Source organism: Rhopalosiphum padi, chromosome 3 (genome assembly GCF_020882245.1).
Source record: "Rhopalosiphum padi isolate XX-2018 chromosome 3, ASM2088224v1, whole genome shotgun sequence".
NCBI classification, from domain to species: Eukaryota; Metazoa; Arthropoda; class Insecta; order Hemiptera; family Aphididae; genus Rhopalosiphum; species Rhopalosiphum padi.
This window is the reverse complement of record NC_083599.1, coordinates 64,448,229-64,467,977: the sequence shown is the minus strand read 5'-3', so window position 1 is coordinate 64,467,977 and position 19,749 is coordinate 64,448,229. Positions and strand designations below refer to the sequence as shown.

The window sequence follows — 19,749 nt, the reverse complement described above, 5'->3', positions numbered from 1 at the left end:
AAGACCATTTTATATTGTGCCACCACCAGAGCCAATTTTTATATTAAATACGATGGGTCTCTATGTCATTCGTTTAAACGCTAATAATTCATAGTTTAGTATGTTCTAGCCTTTAGCAACGACTCCTTCCTTCGCCCGAGGATTAGCGCACAACTATCAGGTGAATATCATCTACATAATTTATGTGTTTCAATTATTTTAGTAGTAATATAAATCATTTTTATTACGTTTATGGTATATTGTATATTATTATGTTTAGCGTGTCCATTAAATATAACGCCCTGGGCTTTGAATTTAACCTATATAAACGTTGGGGACTTGGTAAATTTGCCCGTTTATACTTAGACTTCGATTCAACTAAATTTATCGACCAACGCTTACTTGTTAGTTGTACGCTGACAATAGTGTGAATGTATAAAACATAAATCAATTGTAACTTATTATGTCAACATTAAACACGACGAATCAGTTAGCACAAATGAAGAAGATGCGTACCTTGTATTATTGTATAAAATATTCGCATGAACGTTAATAAATTCTAAATTTTTTAAATGATTTTTTTTTCACGAGTATAATCATAAATTAAATTATATCGAGTGAGATACAGATCAAAAATGAATCTTTGATTATTAATTAATTATCAATTTAAAACTTAGAGTATAAAAATTGTTTCGTTATAAATTTGTTCGTGTTAATAATTGTTGACTGCCATAACGCCCATAACCGATGTTCGTTTAAAATGTCTAATTTATTATTTGCCGCAGTGGTTAGATAGAGTAGTTAATAAATTTATTCTTATATTATCTATTGAATTACAGTTTAGGTATTTGGACATTTGGTATGTAGAACATTTTGGTTATTTTTAATATATCATTGACATACTAATTGTGTCCTGATTATTTGCGTCCATGAATTCAGAATAATATATAAAAAATAATATCAATGACGTAGACGAAATAACACGTTTTGATTATATCAAAACTGTATCATTAAAATTTTTAACAATCTATAAATAATATTATAATAACATTTTAATATAATAATACAATAACCTAACTTTATATTTATATATTTCATATTATTTTAATTAATTTAATGACAATGTGTTTGATGTACATAATTACGAAACGACGAAAAACAATATTTTTAACCTATATTTAGCAGCATAATATTTTTAATATTGATATTAACAGTCCAAAATTGATATTAAATGAGTAGGAAAATAATGTGTTTACATCAGACGCAATATTAGTGTAGTTGTTAAATATTATCGGGACGTACCTAATTCGTATGAAAAAGAGATCTTGGGACGCAATTCGTTTTCTATGGTATATTTTATATTTACTTCCTAACAGTTACAAAATATAAAATTTTACACAAAAATGCGCATTATATATTTTTAATCTTATTTCTGCTTATTTGTGTTTAAAATCATATTTGTTAGATGTTTTTCATAAATTAAAGTTTCTTAAGTATCGTTTCGCAAAAAACAGTAAAGTATATTTTACCTATGTTTTATAAAGCAGAATAGTACCTATTGCTTTAAAGATCAATTAAGTTTAAGATCATTCATTATTATTTATTTACTTTTTTAACAATTTTAATTTAAAATTATATATATATCTAATAAGTAATAAGTATAAGTTTATTTATAGATTTATTAAATTATATTATAAAAAAATATAATATCATTCATTTAAATATAGATCTTTATATTTCTACCCATACTGATCATTAGTTTATCTATATTTATTGAAATTTGATAAAATATCTTTTTATTTTATTTTTTATTAATTTTACAATATTAAAATTCATAAAATAGACATGCTCAGTTAAATCAGTGTCGTATCCAGGGGGGGGGGCTTTTGGGCTTAATCTTTTATTTTAAATAGTATGTGTATTTATATGTTTTTAAATTTATTCCTATTTTCCTATAGAATTAAGTATGAATGTTTAAGCCTCCCCCGAAAATAAATCTTGGGTACGGCACTGAGTTAAATGTATAGATAATAAATATTATTTGTTTATAATGTTTATAATCATATTAAACAATTCGTTTAAACAACATAATATCATGTATCCTTAAGTTTTAACCTGAGCAATAAGCTTAAAATTCTAATTTCTCCAAAAATAAAAATAAAGTGTTTCATTTACTGTAAATAACTATGTTACCTACAAGAATTCTTTAAAGTTTACATGAGAAGTTACATGCAAAGAACTTATCTAAAATAATTTAATAAGTAGTTTTGAATAATAAACAATAAAACTATGTTGTTTGTTGATAACAATGTTCTATACTACGTATAATTTAATACGGATCGCTAGGAAAATTAATTTAGTTTACTCCTGTAATTAAAACTTATATGAACTATTCGTAGTTAGTTGTAGGTTTGTTATAGGTAGATTTAGAACTAACAGTATTTTTTCTATATAATATTATTATTATAGATAAAATTATCAGATAATTATGTTTAAACTGAACGGCATTTCGAGTGTAACTTGTTTAACGATACTAGTCAATTTAGTTACAACAACTAATAAATAACGACATTTTTAGAAGTGTATGTTATCTAAGTGATGATTTTTCATCTCAATTCCAATTACCTAGTTGATTTAATAGAATTAATATTAAACGCTTTAATTTGACCAATTTAGATGTTTAAATATAATTCTGAGTATAATATTGGTTAACAAAAGGTGTACATGTACTTAAAATTATTATTGTATTCGGTTTTATTCCCCTCATTTATGGCATAATTCAATAATAAGAATGGATGATGTAGATACCCGTATGAAGAGAATCGAGAGGTGGAAGGATATTACATTTAATATAAAATATTAATTTAATGACAATCTATTTATATTGTACTACCACCAAATAAAAAATGATTTCCCGAGGCTGCTGATCGACTTAATGAATCACATTAATTCAATCTAGTTGAGTTAAAAAAAAATAATTTAAAGTTAATAATATATTATTATTGATTTTAATGCTAGTGTATAATCAACGATATATTATTTAAAATTACGAAAACAATATTATAGGTATTAAAAAAAAAAAATGTTTATTTGTGTATAACTTCTATTTAAAACTCCATCCTTTTAATCACAGTCAACGGAATCAAAGTGTTTTGTAAAAATTACTTCATTAAAATACGTACTTTATAATATTATATTACGTAATTTCTTACTCAACTAATACTTCAAGTAAGCAGATCAAGATCATTCAAGCGATACTGTTGTGTATTATGGTATCTACCTACTGGCTCTACTGAGTAGGTACTGCGTAACTTGCAGATTTTCACAATACTGAACTTGAAAAATATGAAAAATATTTGTTCACACGAACAGCTCGTTTTCACTTACCTTTTGGTTTAACCATAAACGTTTTCAATTGCTTTGACGATATTATACAATTTAGTTTTCTTTCCAGAGTTGAATTCGTTGAGCTGGTTTACCAAATGCCTGCATTTGAAATTTGTGCCTTTTGGTATATTAGATGTTTGTTTTTGAAAGTTCATTTCTGTTTTTAACATATCAACATTTAGAATAAATACTGAGGATACGACTGAGATTTAATTTCTGATTATACTTACCCAAGACTTAAACATTTCCAACACTACAAATCATATTTTATGGTTCTTTATTGAATCTAATATTCATTCCATTAATGATTTGGTCTAATATTGAACAGTATTATACTTTCTACCCGCAGTAATATTATAGTCAGAACAAGAAACCAAAAATACCACTAAAAGGTATAGATTCGAATATTCTACTGAATATTGTCATAAAAAATACCGTCGAAAAAGACGATTTTTTTATAAAATAAATTTCAAAAAGTTATAAATTACCAATAAGGGGAAACGGAACAGACTTAAAAAAACGGGACAAAATGCGGCCCGTATAATTTTATCGGAACAACGAGACACAAAGTTGAAATACGGAACCTTACGGTCACGCTATAAACAGTAGAATAAATGATATCAAACAACTCTCTTTTTTTTACATAATAACGCACATCCTCTGTCGCATTGGTTATGGTTTTAATAAGACGATGTTTACCATTGATAACAAGAATATCATATTTATGTTTCTTTGATTTTTCGTACACTTTTTTCCATGAATAGCATAATTTGTTATTGTTTTATTTCTTCGATTCGTTCACAATATTCTTCATTATCGAAAAAAAACTTACTGTCAAATTTTAAACGTATTTCATTCAAATTTATTTTAAAACGGAGATTATTAACACTTTGCTATTTATTTCAGTACACAAACACTATTGTGTCACTTACGAGATGTGTCCATAACAATACCTATAATTATACGATAATTTTACTTTTGTCAATTTTATTATAAGTTAATATAAGCAATAAAAACGATAATATGAAACCGGATTGACCATATTATACTATAGGTAATTATGTTTCATAATCAGATCGATCACCGATAAAGGTGTTTGTATTTGTTTTGGTACGGATTTATAACTGCCTATAATATAATAAGAAAATGTTGATAAAACTACTAAATATCCAACATTACCTATCCTTTCCAGTCATAGTCAACAATGACTTTAGGAAATCACAATTCCTATAAATTATCATCTGTTTTGGTAACATAAATACGGTAAATTTAGTGATAAAATTAAAAATGTAGGAAAGTCAATGTCAAGTAGACTTAATAACAAATTAAAATCTGTATTCAGATTTATTGTTTCTTCATTAGACCAATTGGTAAATTTGATAAAAAAAAAAACACGTCTAAATTTTTTTATTCCACGTGTATTACGCATTTACACAAAAATAGAAACAGTCGGTATTGGATTTCCTCAAAACGCGTATATTAAGGAAGTAAGAGATAATAGTTGTCTTTTGATTTTTACATTAATCTTACCCGATAAGTGTGTTTCTATAGAAATGAAGTATAATTTGCTTATTTTCTATGTTTGTCCTTATGTGTCACAAATTAAAAACGTTTGTGGTATATTCACATTACACATTTTACATTAATTTTTTTATGATTTTCAATATTTTTTTATTGTCACTTATAACAGGTTTATTGACAGTTATCGATAAATACTTAAAGTAATCGACCGTGAATGGTGATTGCTGATATAATCATGGTTCGACAATTTTCTACAAAAATAAACCGACGCAGTTTGTCGTCACTTTCAATGCTATGCGCTACGTTAACATTGCTAGTCGATTTAGCATATTCTTCTGTAACGTGTGGCCCCGGTATAAAATCAATCGGAGGTAAGAAACTGCAGTCTCTTTAAATGTTTATTAATTTGTTATACATCTTTAAGTGCTTATGGAAATTCTATCAGTAATATGCTATCCAATTTCTTTAATCGATATTTATTTAAATTCTAAATAAGTTATATTATTAAATAATATATTATAATATAATTATTAATTCGCTAAGTATTATATGTCATGCTTAGTATCTGAAAACGTAATTTATTATTATCCAATTCTAGCAGTTCTAGACTTCTAGTAAATTTTAAAAATAAAAATTGTGTTTATTGTCATGAATAAAACTATCTAATCATAAATTTATATCTTATAATATTATTGTATGGTTTTTGTATGATTTTCAATCGAAACATTTTTTTCTTTTTATTTATTCATCAACTTAAAACGTTTGCCCGCAGAGTATTAACAAATAATTGTATTCTTTTATATTTATATGTAGCTAATATGAAGCCTTGTCTTGTGATATGTAAAAAATAATAATTTTGTGTATATTGTTGTAAAATTATAGGTACGGTCCCAAGCGGTGATATCGTACTAGAATATGGCAGCGGCGTTCCCTTGGAAATCACATGCATCTTGCAATCCGATACCATAATAGTGCAGAATTTGTTTCGTGACCGAACGGACAGTAGTAATAAAACCAAACTTCCAAGCCACAGGATCATGTTTTATAAGAACGCTGAAATCGTACCCAAACAATACGTGACGATCGTTAACGCCACGGCGGCTCAGCTGCGCATCCCAAACCCCCCGGTTGGTCGAAATACCTATTATTGCACAGTATTACTTGATTATGAACGGCGACAAAACGACAGTTATGTTAATTCCGACGGCGATCACTCGTCTACTACGTTATCTAGTGGTCCATCCACGTTGCCCCCCGTACAACCTGCACCTACAAGCTCGGACACAAATGGATCTCATCAACCGGGGTCACAACTTGGGGTGTGTTTGAATACGGTCTATGTTGGATGTAAGTTAACCACAAACTTCAAACCTATTTTATTTTAATTGTACGTTAAATAATAACTGTAACAAAAACTTCAATAACTTAACGACTTTTGTATCGTTTATGAATAATGACTTGAACAATGTGTTCTATATTCCTACATTATTTTTTCGTAGTATGTTTTTCCTACGTATAGTCTTATTTTATAAGGGTAAGAAAAAATAATAAGTATCTTACCATGTTAAAAATATTTTAAAAATTACTGCGTGCTCCTATCTAGTTAAAGTATGATGAATATTATGCTTATCATAAATACATACGTATAGATTATTCAAACAACTTTGGGATAAATAATGAATTATTTCATTATACATTTATAAGTTAAAACAAGTAATACATTTTTTTTTTACTAAAAATGATTAATTTTAAGTATTAATTGTTTACGCTGTCACACTAAATGAGTTTGAGGAAATAATCAATTAACATTACCACAATATACAATAGTCATCTTCTATGCAAGACTAAAATTATATAAACATGTAAAAAGCCATTTAAAATAATATTTGCTTAGATAAACCTGAAATCATAAGAAATTTTACATGTATCTCTAACAATTGGGTCAGTTTGAAGTGCAACTGGACTACATCAGAGAACCCAATCAGAACCACTTATAAATTATTATTCCGATTACCCGGTCGTGCTGGAGGCAGGTAATGTATTAGTGTATTACAGATATTAATAACAATATTTTTTATTAATCAAATGTATCTTTTTTTTATTTATAGAATCTTCATAAACTGTCCAACAGATTCAGATATCAAAGAGAATTCATGTTATTGGGATTTCAAAACTACGCCCATGTATAGACAACCTTACGAGTTTTACGATTTCAGATTAAACGGCCAAAATGCTTTAGGAAATGTATCTACGTTCATCAACTTTCATCATTATGCCAACAGTATATTAAAAAATATTAAAAATAATATTTTACTTTATGGAGAAAGTGTTATGAAACGTTATTTAATCTTTCTTTTTTAATATTTAGTTATTCCTGCGAGTCCTATAAATATCACTGTCATCGATAAAACAGAGTCCAGTGTTATGTTAAAATGGTCAGTAGGAACAATGACAGACTTTCCACGGGAACTAATTCATAAGATCGAATATAAGTCACAATGGGATTCCAATCCTGAATACTGGCAAGTAAGTTCAGATTGCTATTCAGTCATCGATCAGATGATCTATCAGACACATCTACATTGCATTACATTATATTATATTTTTTTTTCAGTCTATAAATATAAGCGATACGTGTAGTGCACCAATATTGTCCAATAAAACAAATACATTTTTGTATGATATGAATTGCCAAGAACGTGATAATGACTTTTATTATTTTAATGTCACTGATCTAAAATATCCGTTTACACATTACGATTTTCGCATATACGTACGTTCTTCGCTTGCCCGAGGAGAGGATAAGTGGTCTCCTCCTGGCAGTATAACTCTGAAAACAAAACCTTCAAGTAAGCTAATACTTAAGTAATCTATTTTATTGACTTTATTCTATAAACACTGATATTCGGTTTCTCAATTGCGTCCGTAAGATGTATCTTATAAACTAAATCAATACAACATTAATATAGTATAAAAATATAAGTTAGGTATTATTTTGTATGCAATTATTATAATTGGCTATTTCATCATATATTATGGTCCATAGTACCAAGAAGACCTCCAAGAACTGATATTGGAAGCTTTGAGTCTATTACATCAAGAATCGACCAAACAAAAAGAGACGTGTTCATTTATTGGCAAAAAATTGATGATAGTGAGAAATGTGGTGACTCTTTTGAGTACCGAGCTTACTATACTTCAAACACAACACAAAATGAAACCACGTAAGTGCCATTGATAGTTTTCTAATTTTTTTTTTATTATTAATTATTATTATTATTATAACTTTTAAATCCATACTATTATTTTATTTAAAACTATAGCATTCACTATAGCAATGAAATATATGACAATTATGCCAAGTTTCAAGGACTTAATACTTCGGTTGGTTACAACTTTACAGTTTATTCATCCAACAACGAAGGTTTGTCAACAGAATATTCAACAATCTACGTACCCAGTGAATCAGAGAGTAAGAATTAGAGATATATACAGCTTGTCGTTACGTGTATTTTAAACTTTTGATTGTTACTAGTACTTGAAAAACCAATATTTCTAACAAAAATGATATTTGATCAACAAGGAGTTTTTGAACTATCCTGGAAAAACAATGGCACTACGAAATCGTTCACTTCCGATGAACTGAATTATTATACAGTATTCTGGTGTGAAAATGTTAAGGGTCTTCCTTACCAGTGTAATGTACGTAAATTAATAAAAAGAACAATTTTCCAATTACAATTAGTATATTCGTTGTAACGAAAATTGGATTTTAAACTTATACAGATATTTCCAATAAATATGTACTGATTATAATAATGAAAGGTGTTTCACGATTCCTAGGGTATAATTACTATTTCTTCCATAAATTTATCTAAAATAATCATCATGTTTATGAATTGCACGTATGAGATACATGACCTTTGCGAATTATGTATTTTACAGGGTTACGTGAACTGGACGCACGTCCCTGGTTCAGAATTTCGTTACAATGTCACTATATTGAATTATAATGCTAAAAATCACTACCAATTTGCAATAAGTGCTAACAGCCGACGTTTATTAAGTAATGAATCCAATCCTCAAAACAATTTTAATAGTAGTGGAATGGTGTGGGAATCGTGCACAATACAAAATAATATAAGTAAGAAGATTTATTATTTTTGTAGTTTGTAATAAATTTTATAGTTTATTGATGTTCATTTTGTACCTATCTATTCGTTTATGGTTGTGTAGCTGCTAGAAAAGTTGAAAACGTTTGGGTTAATGTAATCGGCTCGACGTTTATTGGTTTGAAGTGGAATATTGACTGCACTGACAGAATCGGTTTGGTTGGCGAATATCAAATATTTTATTGTGCCGTTGTTTCCATAACCAGTAACATCTGCAATGGTAAGAATTCGTATTAATTATTTAATGTAAGCATAACAATATAATAATTAGATTAAGATAATTTAATTTTCTATCACTGAAAAGATTGGATGGGAAATATTACATTAATTAACTTATTGTGCTTATTGTCTTAGTACATAGATGATCTATTCTAATGATTGTATACGTACGTACTCGTATGAGTAATTTCTTAAGTGAAATTATACACATAATATTATGATTACGCTATGACACTTAAAATACGGAAATAGGAATACACCAATGTGGTCACCTGTCCAGTAAAATTAAATTAAAAAAAAAAATTAAAACACCAAGCATTTTGCAAGGTGAAGTCGGCTTATACTAAATATAAAAAGTAGAGTTACTTAACCAACTTATACATAATAACTGAATAAATAGCTTATTATTGTTTATTATTCAAATGCAAATAAAAAATGAAATACCAGTATGTTTGTAAGCTTGTAACCATTACAAAAAAACGAAATACGAGCGTAAAATTGACATTAAAATTTTAGCAGAACTGTTCAAAACAAATCCATCAACGCTTATATAATATACTAAAATATAATCAAATAAAAACCACACAATAATATTTATTGAGGTTGATTTGGGGTTGACAATGAAATTTACTTAAAGTTGAAATTGGACATTACCTATGTTAAAATTGAAGTTGCTTTCGATGAAATACTCGTTTTTTGTATATAAAACGTTCATACGAATAAAAGGAGAAATACAAACACTAATACCGAAATTTGGGTGCAATAATGAATGAAATATTTTAATGCGTGTTCATTTTACAATCAAAACAAACTTTATTGTAAAATATCGACCAATGTACGATATTAGTATTCATAATAAGTGTAAACACGTGATAATTATATAATAGTTGCCATAGTGAGTTAATTGATAATAATATATTAATATGTGATTTTTTTTTATGCATTAGGTATTTATTTAGGCACCTACCAATCAAGTTGTTTCATTTAATATGAATTTTTTATACCCACTTATTGTAATTTATAATTAATATGAATCTATTTTATGTTTTAGGATCTATGCTGTCCAAAACAATGAGCAGAGAAGCGGCACAAAAAGAAGGAGGTTTTACATTATTAACGAATCTTAAGCCTTATACTACGTACATTGTTTCCATAGCCATTAGTACAAATTATGGCAAAGGAATACATAGTGATCCTTTACTAGTTACTACTTTAGGCTTAGGAGGAGGTTGGTATTTTAAACAGGAATATCCCAAAATTATACAACAAATAATGAAACATAGTTTATACTTTTAATGCATGGACCGTTGATGGTAGCTCAATCATAATACAACAATTGTTCTTGTTTTAAAATATTTTTAATTGTATAACAAATATAGGTACACCTATACAGTTTGACTTCACTTACTAAGAACTTCAACGATACTTTGCGTTCAATTACGATACGCAACAGTCCCGCCATACCCAGATAGTAGATACTGTTTAATTAGTACCTACTTCATCTATAAATCATCCTGTGAACGAGTAGTGACAACATTGTATCTTGTTAAATTGTATGTAGCATGCACTTATGAAACCAATTTTTACCTCGTATAGTTTACACTCTCTTTATATTTAAAATCATTATAGTTTAGCCATTTATGTATACACATTTATTTTATTTTATTTTTTATTAGATCAATATAAATTAAAATTAGCAAAAAAAAAAAAAAATACTAACAATTTTATCAATATTATAATTATTATAACTATTATTAATCTTATAATCGCATTCACAAATGTAGTAATAGCAATTAATAGTAAATATAAAACAAACTATTATTAATATTTACGTTTTAACTGTTTATTATTATTTTTATACCAAGTCGCACCAATTGAAACGTACAAAAAAAATATATTTTAACTCAAATTTGTGCGTAATCCAACTTCAATGATATTGGACGCTATAAAAATGTATTTATGGCCAAAATATATTTTATACTAAAATACAATATACCTATTGATATAAATATGGTATAATGTATAATATATTATATTATAATGATTAATGGTTAAAGAAATTATTAATTTATACAATAAATATACATACATATTATGATAAATATTATAAAATAGTATTTTGAATTGATTACTTGACTACTTGAATAATAATATGACTTCGACGAAGTTTAAATTAGAATTATGTAGATATTTTAATTTTATATTATTCACAAAAAATAAATATTTCTTGAAAGTGATACAAGAACATTTTCATAAAATATCTATATTTCATTAAATTCTTATGATACCTAGTTTGACGCTTTATCGATACAATTGAATATAATATAGTATACACTACTATAGTACTATACTATCATCCTCCCTTCCAAAAAAAATTAATTCCTTTATACGCCACTGTACCGTCTGTACCAATAGTATATGTACAAACATCTCAGGATCTTCACAGAGAAGAATAAAAAGAAGCACGGCTCATAATGCCCATTTGGACAATAAAATTCCAGACAATTAATTATAAAAACTATCTACATGAAAAATAAACCAACGATGGTCAACAAATATAAAATAATTTTTTAATAACTTATTCGTTTGAAATACTTGAGAAAATCGCTAAACGGGTTGAATGTAACAAGCTCGATTTATTTTTTAATAATAATTATTTAAAACCGGAAGTTGGGAGTGTATACCATTACTACATGCATAGATATGATACTAAACTTACGGATGCGGGCATCTTTTTTCACTCTTATTTAAATGATTTTTTTCTTGATTACTCAAAAGCGTCTGTACGAGTAAGCCATCGAAAATTGTTTCATGGTAGTAGAGGGCTCTGGGGCTGCAGCTTGAGCATCATAATCTTGATAAGACTGAACCCAGGTCAGAGGGCTCCCATGGTTCTCATGTTATAAAAAAAAATCATTTTTTTTTTTTGGCATAATATATACATTCTAAAAAAACTTATTTTATTTATAACAAATTAAATGAGAAAGATAAACGTTTTTTCTGATATTGATAGTAGAGAAAAAGTGTAGATTTTGATAATCAATCAGGTGCTTGGTTAACTGGTGTATGATTGACGGTAAGTCAGTACATGAACGTTATTATAATATTATAAGGGTTTGATATCGATACACTTTAACGGCGTGTGAACCTTTTGACATACTATATATTTTCTATAGGTACATAACTGGTGTAGGTACAATAAATCAAATACGGTTGAATAATTCAATATTGCCATTTTTCAAGTTCATCGTATGAAGAAATAAATTTAGAAATTGTTGCGAACGAGTTCATTAACAATTCCAAAGTGTGGAAAAGTACATTTTCTATATAAAACATAATTTTCAAAAATAAACTGGCATTTTTTTATCTAGAGATTTTTAATCTTCAAATGCTATAATATTCAAAGCAACAAATAACTATATTTTAGTAATTTTATTGTTTAACCAACAATTTAAGAAAAAAAATAAAAATAGGAAATATATGTTAAGATTCAGGTAAAACTGTACGTGTGGTTATAGAAAATAGTGAGCCTCCCATGAGATTTTCAAAACCTGCCGTATCTCCATAGTAGCTTATAGAAATGATTGAAAAAATAATAATAAAAGATTACGAGGAAAGATACGAGGTACACTATGATTTAAATTTTAAATTAATGCATTATTATGGTAAATGTATAATGTAAGAACTGAAATAAATGTACTCGTATAAAAACTTTAATAAATAGATATTTATAAATATACATAAAATTGAATCTAATCATAAAATCAAACACATGTTAATATCTTATTAAACATTATTTGCATACCGATTGCATACAAAATCCCTGCGAGAAAAAAGTTAAAAATTAACAGACACGATTATACTGTACCTGTAGGAGTTGACAAGTTTGAGGTAAGTACTAGATATTATAATAATAAATTATTGCTGTTTAAAAAATTTGTGCTAATTCATTAAAAATCAAATATTTTGATTACTATTAGTATTTATTTTCACATATATGGTGTATTGGTGTACAATCTATCATCTACCGTTACTTAATAATATTTTATTAAATAACCATAATAAATATGCGTGATAAAGTGTACTAAACACTTTAACAGTGTAATAAGCTTGTGGATTAAAAAGTGTTTTATAACGTGTAGATTATTACATTTTATTCAGTCACATTTCTTCATGGCTTTTCGATAGAAGAGTTAATTTTAATACATTTCTGCAATAAGATAATTACTGTTAATCATATGTGAACAATTTGGATTTTAGCCAGAATGTTATGCTAAAAAGCTGAAACAAATTATTTTGTTGTTTACAATGTAAACATTCGAAAGTGACTAAATTATTTCAAATCTTAAAAATAGTTATTTTAAAAACACTAACTGAATATGGCAACTCCTCAATTGAACGATGTCGAAAAAAAAACTTTTGAGTCCAAAAATAATGAAGACCCAATTCCAGGTAAAGTAAACATATCAACAATAAATACAGAAAATAAAATTAAAATAAAATCTGAACAGCAACAATCAATGAGAACGATCCTAGAGTGTCAGGAGCACAATCAATTAATAATACACCAGCTAATTTGTCCAACAATGATTTTGAAAATGCGTCGTCAGTGATAAAATATCTTGGTGAAGATGAAGTACCCGATGAATGTCCGTTGAAAAATAACAATGAACTATATTGTTATGATCGAGAAACGGCCAAAACTTTGATGTACTTAATAGGTAAATTAAAAATTATTTTTTCCATTAATAATAATAATAATTACCATATGCATGCTCAGGATTTCGTTGCAGATGTAATTGATAATTTCAAAGTTAATTATGAAAAAATGAGTATACATATATATTTGTAGGATAGCCACATTTTGTTTTCAGTTTTACGTGTAAATTTAATTGATATTAAAAATGTAAAGCAACCTATAAACATTTAAAATTATAACTTACATTTATATTAACACTTTTAAAGTTATTAATATTAATATGTTTTAAAATACTTTAATATATTGACAATACAGTATTTTTAATCATTAATAGTTACTAGTGAGTAATAATAACTACCAGTTGAAGCCATAATGAATTAGATTACAAAGGTAAACGCTTCTTACAGATAATTTATATTATTAAATGTTTAAAATATTTGATTAGGTACTTAGTACCTATACTTCATAGTGCTCTACAAATCCACAACATTGTCTTTACTTGAGACTATTTTGAAGATTTTATATATTTCACATGAACATATAATAATAATATATATATATATTTAGTGGATCTAAGTTCAGTTCCACCCAATTCATAATAATTTATAGATTCGAAATATTATTATGTCATTCTAGGAGTATCAGTAAGTCTTTCATGAAGTTTGATTTCAGTTATTAAATTATAAAAATTAACTTTAAATCGTATGATATATAACAACGTCGCATATCGTATCCAGGTGAAAATCTTGGGTGATACCTTTCATCTCTCCATCCTTCTTGATTTTTTTATGGATGCTATTGAGTTTATTTCATTATCATTTAATTGCGTAGACATTTAGTGTAGTATTGTATTTTTTTCAGACAGTAGAGATCGCCAAAAGGTGTTAACGTGGATAAGAAAACTAGACGGGATGAACGACGACGAAGGTATATTGGAACGTGTGCACTACATCAGGTACCTGGTGTCCACACTGAGTGGAACGTTAGGATTGGTAGAACCATTCACGTCTATGCCCCCAAAAAACGTAAAACCTTTGCAACTTGTTTTACCGCCAACTGTTTACGCCGATCTATTGAAAGACCAACCTGAGCCTTGTTTAAGGAAAAAATTATATGCTCATAAAATGCCAAATCCCAATAGTCGATTTCTACAGGACAAAAAGTTTTATGAACAACAACTATTTCCACCAGAAGGCATTATATGCTATGCGGCTGCTTTTAGCGTCATATAAGCAATATTCGACCGAGTGATGTGTAATAAAATTCAAAGCATTCTATGATTTCGACATTATCTATTTTTTCATGAACAATTTTTCCAAAGCTTTTTAGAATTTTAAGTGACAACTTTTAGACTTGAGTTTTCTATAATATTGATCACTACCTATTACATTACGTACCTACTGTAGAGTCTACAGTATCTATGCCGTAAAATTATATATAGACATATAGTATTTATATAGGTACTAAGTTTATATACCTAGTTAATATTATAGGTACCTAGTTTATGCTATTGCTATATAGCAAGAATAAGTATTCAAGACAAATCATAAATATAGCGTTAAGTCAGCATTTTCGGTATAATATTAAATCTGAGTAAAATAATAGAAAATTAGGCTTACTCTGACAAATAGTATTACTGTAATAATATATTTCTAATAATATTACTGATGCGAAGAATCAAATGAAGATGATCGTAAATTTTAATCTACTTATACACCACACATTTGGTAGGTAAGTAGTATAGAGATAGGAGATGACTGCTAAGATCGGGTTTTGCGAAAGAGGCTAAAAATGGAAAACGTTATTTCTTGGTCGGATTTTTATAATCAATCGACTGTTTGTAATAAAAAAACATGTATGATTACATGTATTGTACATGTAGCATTGTAAGTGCCAATATTAACATTATAAAACAAATTCTATTATAGGTAATAACAATTTAAGTGTTGCTTATGGACCTTAACTTATGGTATACTTATACCTATAGTGAGTTATAAGTAATTATAGTTATTAGTTTTGACTAGTATGTATATTTGTAGATTAGAAATGTAATCAACTTTTTAAAATACTTATAAAATAATTTTATAGATGCTAAAGAAACTATTCAAATTACACAGCTATAAATAACTAGCAGCTATCTGTAAATGAAATAAATACTTAATGATAATAGTAAATAATATGTGGGTCACACATTTAAAAATAAACCTAAAAAAATCATTGATTGAATGAACAGATTATAATTTACTATCTATTCATTTTATTATCTACTTACTAACTTTTTTACAAAATTTTGGTAAACTTTAATATTACTACTAGTTCAAAAAAAAAAAATAAATAAATAATTTAATAAAACATTTGATCTATTAAGTAATGAATATAAGCTTGTTACAACTCTATAGAAAATGGAAACTATAAAGTAACTATGATTGGTTAATTTTAAGAATTAGATATTATGACATTGCAGGAACTCCACGGAATTTAAAAACATATTCAATAGAATATTTATTATGTTTAATAAAAGGTTTTTAAAATTAAATTTCAGTAGTTATGATTGTTGCTTGTTTTTATTACCAGTAAATTATAATTTAATTACTAAATTCAGTAAAACAATATAGTGTATGATGTATACATAAACATAACTAATTAAACAAATATACAATAATTGTTTCTAACATATTGTATTATTGTTGAAACTTAGTTTTTCTATCACTTCTGTGTTTTCATTATTTTTTGTAAGTTATCAACAATGATACAATTAATTTGTAAACATATTTCATCTTTATAATGTAATTCGTGAATTACAGCGCATGTTACTGCATTATACTCTTTATTTTAAAATTACAATTATTTACTACAAACATCAAGTAATAAAATAATTTTTAATAATATATACTATATTAATTAACTATATTATTATGAATATTAAATGATATATTATATAATTAAATACATTATATTTAATATTATTAAAATAAAATTATATAATGTAATAATATAAACAAATTTTAAATGTCATTACTGCTTGTGAAAATTACATGGATTATATATTATAAATTTAAAAAAATTATATAATAATAATAATAATACAATATGTTATTAAGGCTTGTGAAAATTATATTGACGTATAATAAATTAAGTAGAGAAATTCTTGTCCAAAATTCTTTTTAAATTAAATGGGGCTTGAGCAAGAACATATTTAATGATATCCTCCATTCCATTTTGAGATGAATGTTTAAATTTATTTTGCTCTTTGACAGCACCTAGAAAATATTTACAATTATATATTAAGTTCATAATAATTATGGATAGCAAAAATATATTTATGATATTTGGGTGTATTATTTTATCACTATAAATCAAAATTAGTTTAAAAACATTATAACAATAAACGTTAAGCATAAATATTATCTATAAAAGTAAACAGAATAAAATATATTATTTCATTATTTTTATTATAATTTCTATAGATTTTAATTTTTATAAAAAGAATTATATAATATATAAAACCACAATACCCAACAATTATTATTTAATATATATATAATTACCAATTTAGTACGGAATTCTTTATTGCTAGAAATTTTGTCTTCAAATATTTCAAGATCAATTATGTCGTCAAGAGGAATATTGAAATCTTTATCAATTAAAGATGATTGACCATCATTAATGTTATTATTAAGTGGATGGAATGTTTTCAAGTCTACCTTCTACGATTTCCAATCTTTGGACAATTTCCCTTTGATTATTAATAGTACTCTTTAATTCAAATTTTAAGAATGTGCCTATGAAAAATAGCCTATGAAGCACTTCTTTTTTGAATTCTGTAGTACTTGAACATATAAAAAAAAATATTGTTTATTTATATTTTCAATTATTATTTTTTAGTTTATACAGATATTCTGTAGTTGACACAATGACTACATACCTGCAAAATTGGAGTCCAAAATATTTAAATATGTTATTTTAAAACCAAAAATGTTTCATATATTATTTCATATTTATTAGTTTGTGTAAAATTTAAAAATTTAAATATTTTAAATTTTTAATGTATTTAATTAAAATAAGGCTAGTATAAGCAAATATCCAATCATAAAAAAAATGATATCAAGCAACTTTAGAAGGTCTGTATAAAATGTATTTATAATATTAGAAGTATCAATGATTAGATTATACATAATTACTTTATATTTATGATCAATTTCAAAATATTATTATTGTTAACTGTTGTCCGATATGTCTAATCTATAATACTAGATTGCTGCGTTTTTCAATACACTGATCTATGTATTGTATTTATTTTCATTATTCTTGGTATTTTTTTATATATAATAAATTAAATTAAATATAATAATAATATAATATAATTTTTTTATTCAAACATTTAGTTAAATAGGTTTATTTAATAAATAATTTTAAGAATATAATAATGATTAGATAAATTTGTAGGTATAGGTATTTTTATGTATCTATTGTGTGTAACTTTTTTTTTAATAACCAATTTTGTGTAGGTATATATATATATATATATATATTTATCTAATTATTTAATGATTAGGTGCCCAATATAACAAAGATAATATTATATATTAACACATGATTCATTTTAAATTTTAACTTGAACCAAAGTGATTCATGGAGTTAGGTATAAGATATGCACTCAGAGAATGCCACACCAAAATTTATTGTCTTAGAAACTTATAATAAAGCAACTTTTACATTTAATATTAAAATGATCATGACTTGTATCAAAATTAAAAGTTATATCGAAAGTATATCAAAGTTATATTATATTCTATATTTTATGAAATATCAGACCATATAGCACATTTCTCTCAGCATAGATAATTAGCAATTACATTGAAATATACATGAATAAAATCAACCATAATATCATCACCAAATATATATTAACTAATAAAATTATACTAGAATCTATTTGAAATTATTTTTTATGTGTTAATAAAAATTGTCATGTGAAAGTCTTGGATAGTAGCAATGAGAATGTCTCCAATTCTTGGTGTGACTAGACTTGAATTTGTTTTACAATAAAAAAATATATGAATTAATAACGACATAAATAAACTAACAATAATATAAATACATTTTTTACTAACAATCATTAACAAAGCAGCTTCAACTATAGCTTTTTCAGTTTGGGGCAAAAGTAAATTCATTTGATCACCATAATAAAGAGATAAATTACCCAGGAACTGTCTATAGTTTATTTTTCGAATACTGAACATTACCCTTAACAATTTTTTTTTTTTGTATAAAAATATGATATAATCGATATTGTGTAAATTATTAATAATTATAATATTTTTTTCTTTATAATTCACAATAACTAAATAGTGAAACACAAGATAAATTACTATTTACAAATGGGGCACAATGTTACTGCAAGTATCCTCAGTCCTTGTACAATTAATGTGGTTTTTTCCAGGCTGTTTATGTTTTACAACCATATAAATATATAATTGACAAATAAAATTCAAATAAACTTAAATATTAAATTGTTTACATTTCTAAACATTAAATAAGATTTACATAAGTGTCAGTTTTAAGTATAAATATTATATTACAATTTTTCACTTTAATAATATCACCCTTTTATAGGCGGAAATGGGGGGGGGGGGGTAGGTAGAAGTTTAAAGTTCAGGTCTTAGCATTATATAGGTGTAATGAGGATACATTGCTTAGCCCTCCCCGTAATTTCACCAAATTTCCGCTTATGCACACTTCCGTTCCAGATTATATATCAGACAATATAGA

The 19,749-nt window shown here is 26.1% G+C and overlaps 3 protein-coding genes across 4 annotated transcripts; 2 read left to right on the top strand and 1 right to left on the bottom strand.

The window, feature by feature from the left end:
• The first annotated feature begins 78 nt into the window (after window positions 1-78).
• LOC132924673 (cytokine receptor-like) lies at window positions 79-10,976 on the top strand. 2 transcript variants are annotated; one of them, XM_060989102.1, is made up of 14 exons: window positions 79-160; window positions 5,057-5,258; window positions 5,770-6,234; window positions 6,782-6,920; window positions 6,996-7,168; window positions 7,256-7,413; window positions 7,502-7,736; window positions 7,934-8,111; window positions 8,211-8,359; window positions 8,423-8,589; window positions 8,833-9,031; window positions 9,124-9,279; window positions 10,330-10,506; window positions 10,658-10,976. In XM_060989102.1, exons 2-14 carry the CDS (start codon window positions 5,102-5,104, stop codon window positions 10,687-10,689), a joined length of 2,385 nt encoding a protein of 794 aa, XP_060845085.1. In that variant the 5' UTR covers window positions 79-160; window positions 5,057-5,101; the 3' UTR covers window positions 10,690-10,976. The 2 variants fall into 2 exon arrangements, with proteins under 2 accessions (XP_060845085.1, XP_060845083.1); XM_060989100.1 differs by having other exon boundaries at window positions 10,330-10,976.
• A 2,681-nt stretch (window positions 10,977-13,657) lies between these two features.
• On the top strand, window positions 13,658-15,209 carry LOC132925337 (uncharacterized). The gene is made up of 3 exons (XM_060989744.1): window positions 13,658-13,730; window positions 13,790-13,999; window positions 14,839-15,209. Exons 1-3 carry the CDS (start codon window positions 13,658-13,660, stop codon window positions 15,207-15,209), a joined length of 654 nt encoding a protein of 217 aa, XP_060845727.1.
• Window positions 15,210-17,109: 1,900 nt separating this feature from the next.
• LOC132925336 (uncharacterized) lies at window positions 17,110-19,220 on the bottom strand. The gene is given in 4 exon segments (XM_060989742.1): window positions 17,110-17,237; window positions 17,498-17,658; window positions 17,660-17,733; window positions 19,092-19,220. Coding segments are annotated over 4 exon segments (492 nt in total).
• Window positions 19,221-19,749: the final 529 nt, after the last annotated feature.

Bases quoted from the DNA above. Each gene is read 5' to 3' on its own strand.
- LOC132925337 (XM_060989744.1), top strand. From the start codon at position 13,658: ATGGCAACTCCTCAATTGAACGATGTCGAAAAAAAAACTTTTGAGTCC. The intron at 13,731-13,789 runs GTAAAGTAAACA...AAATCTGAACAG, and splicing joins TAATGAAGACCCAATTCCAG to CAACAATCAATGAGAACGAT. The intron at 14,000-14,838 runs GTAAATTAAAAA...TATTTTTTTCAG, and splicing joins AACTTTGATGTACTTAATAG to ACAGTAGAGATCGCCAAAAG.
- LOC132924673 (XM_060989100.1), top strand. From the start codon at position 5,102: ATGGTGATTGCTGATATAATCATGGTTCGACAATTTTCTACAAAAATA. The intron at 7,414-7,501 runs GTAAGTTCAGAT...TTTTTTTTTCAG, and splicing joins CCAATCCTGAATACTGGCAA to TCTATAAATATAAGCGATAC. The intron at 8,590-8,832 runs GTACGTAAATTA...TGTATTTTACAG, and splicing joins GTCTTCCTTACCAGTGTAAT to GGTTACGTGAACTGGACGCA.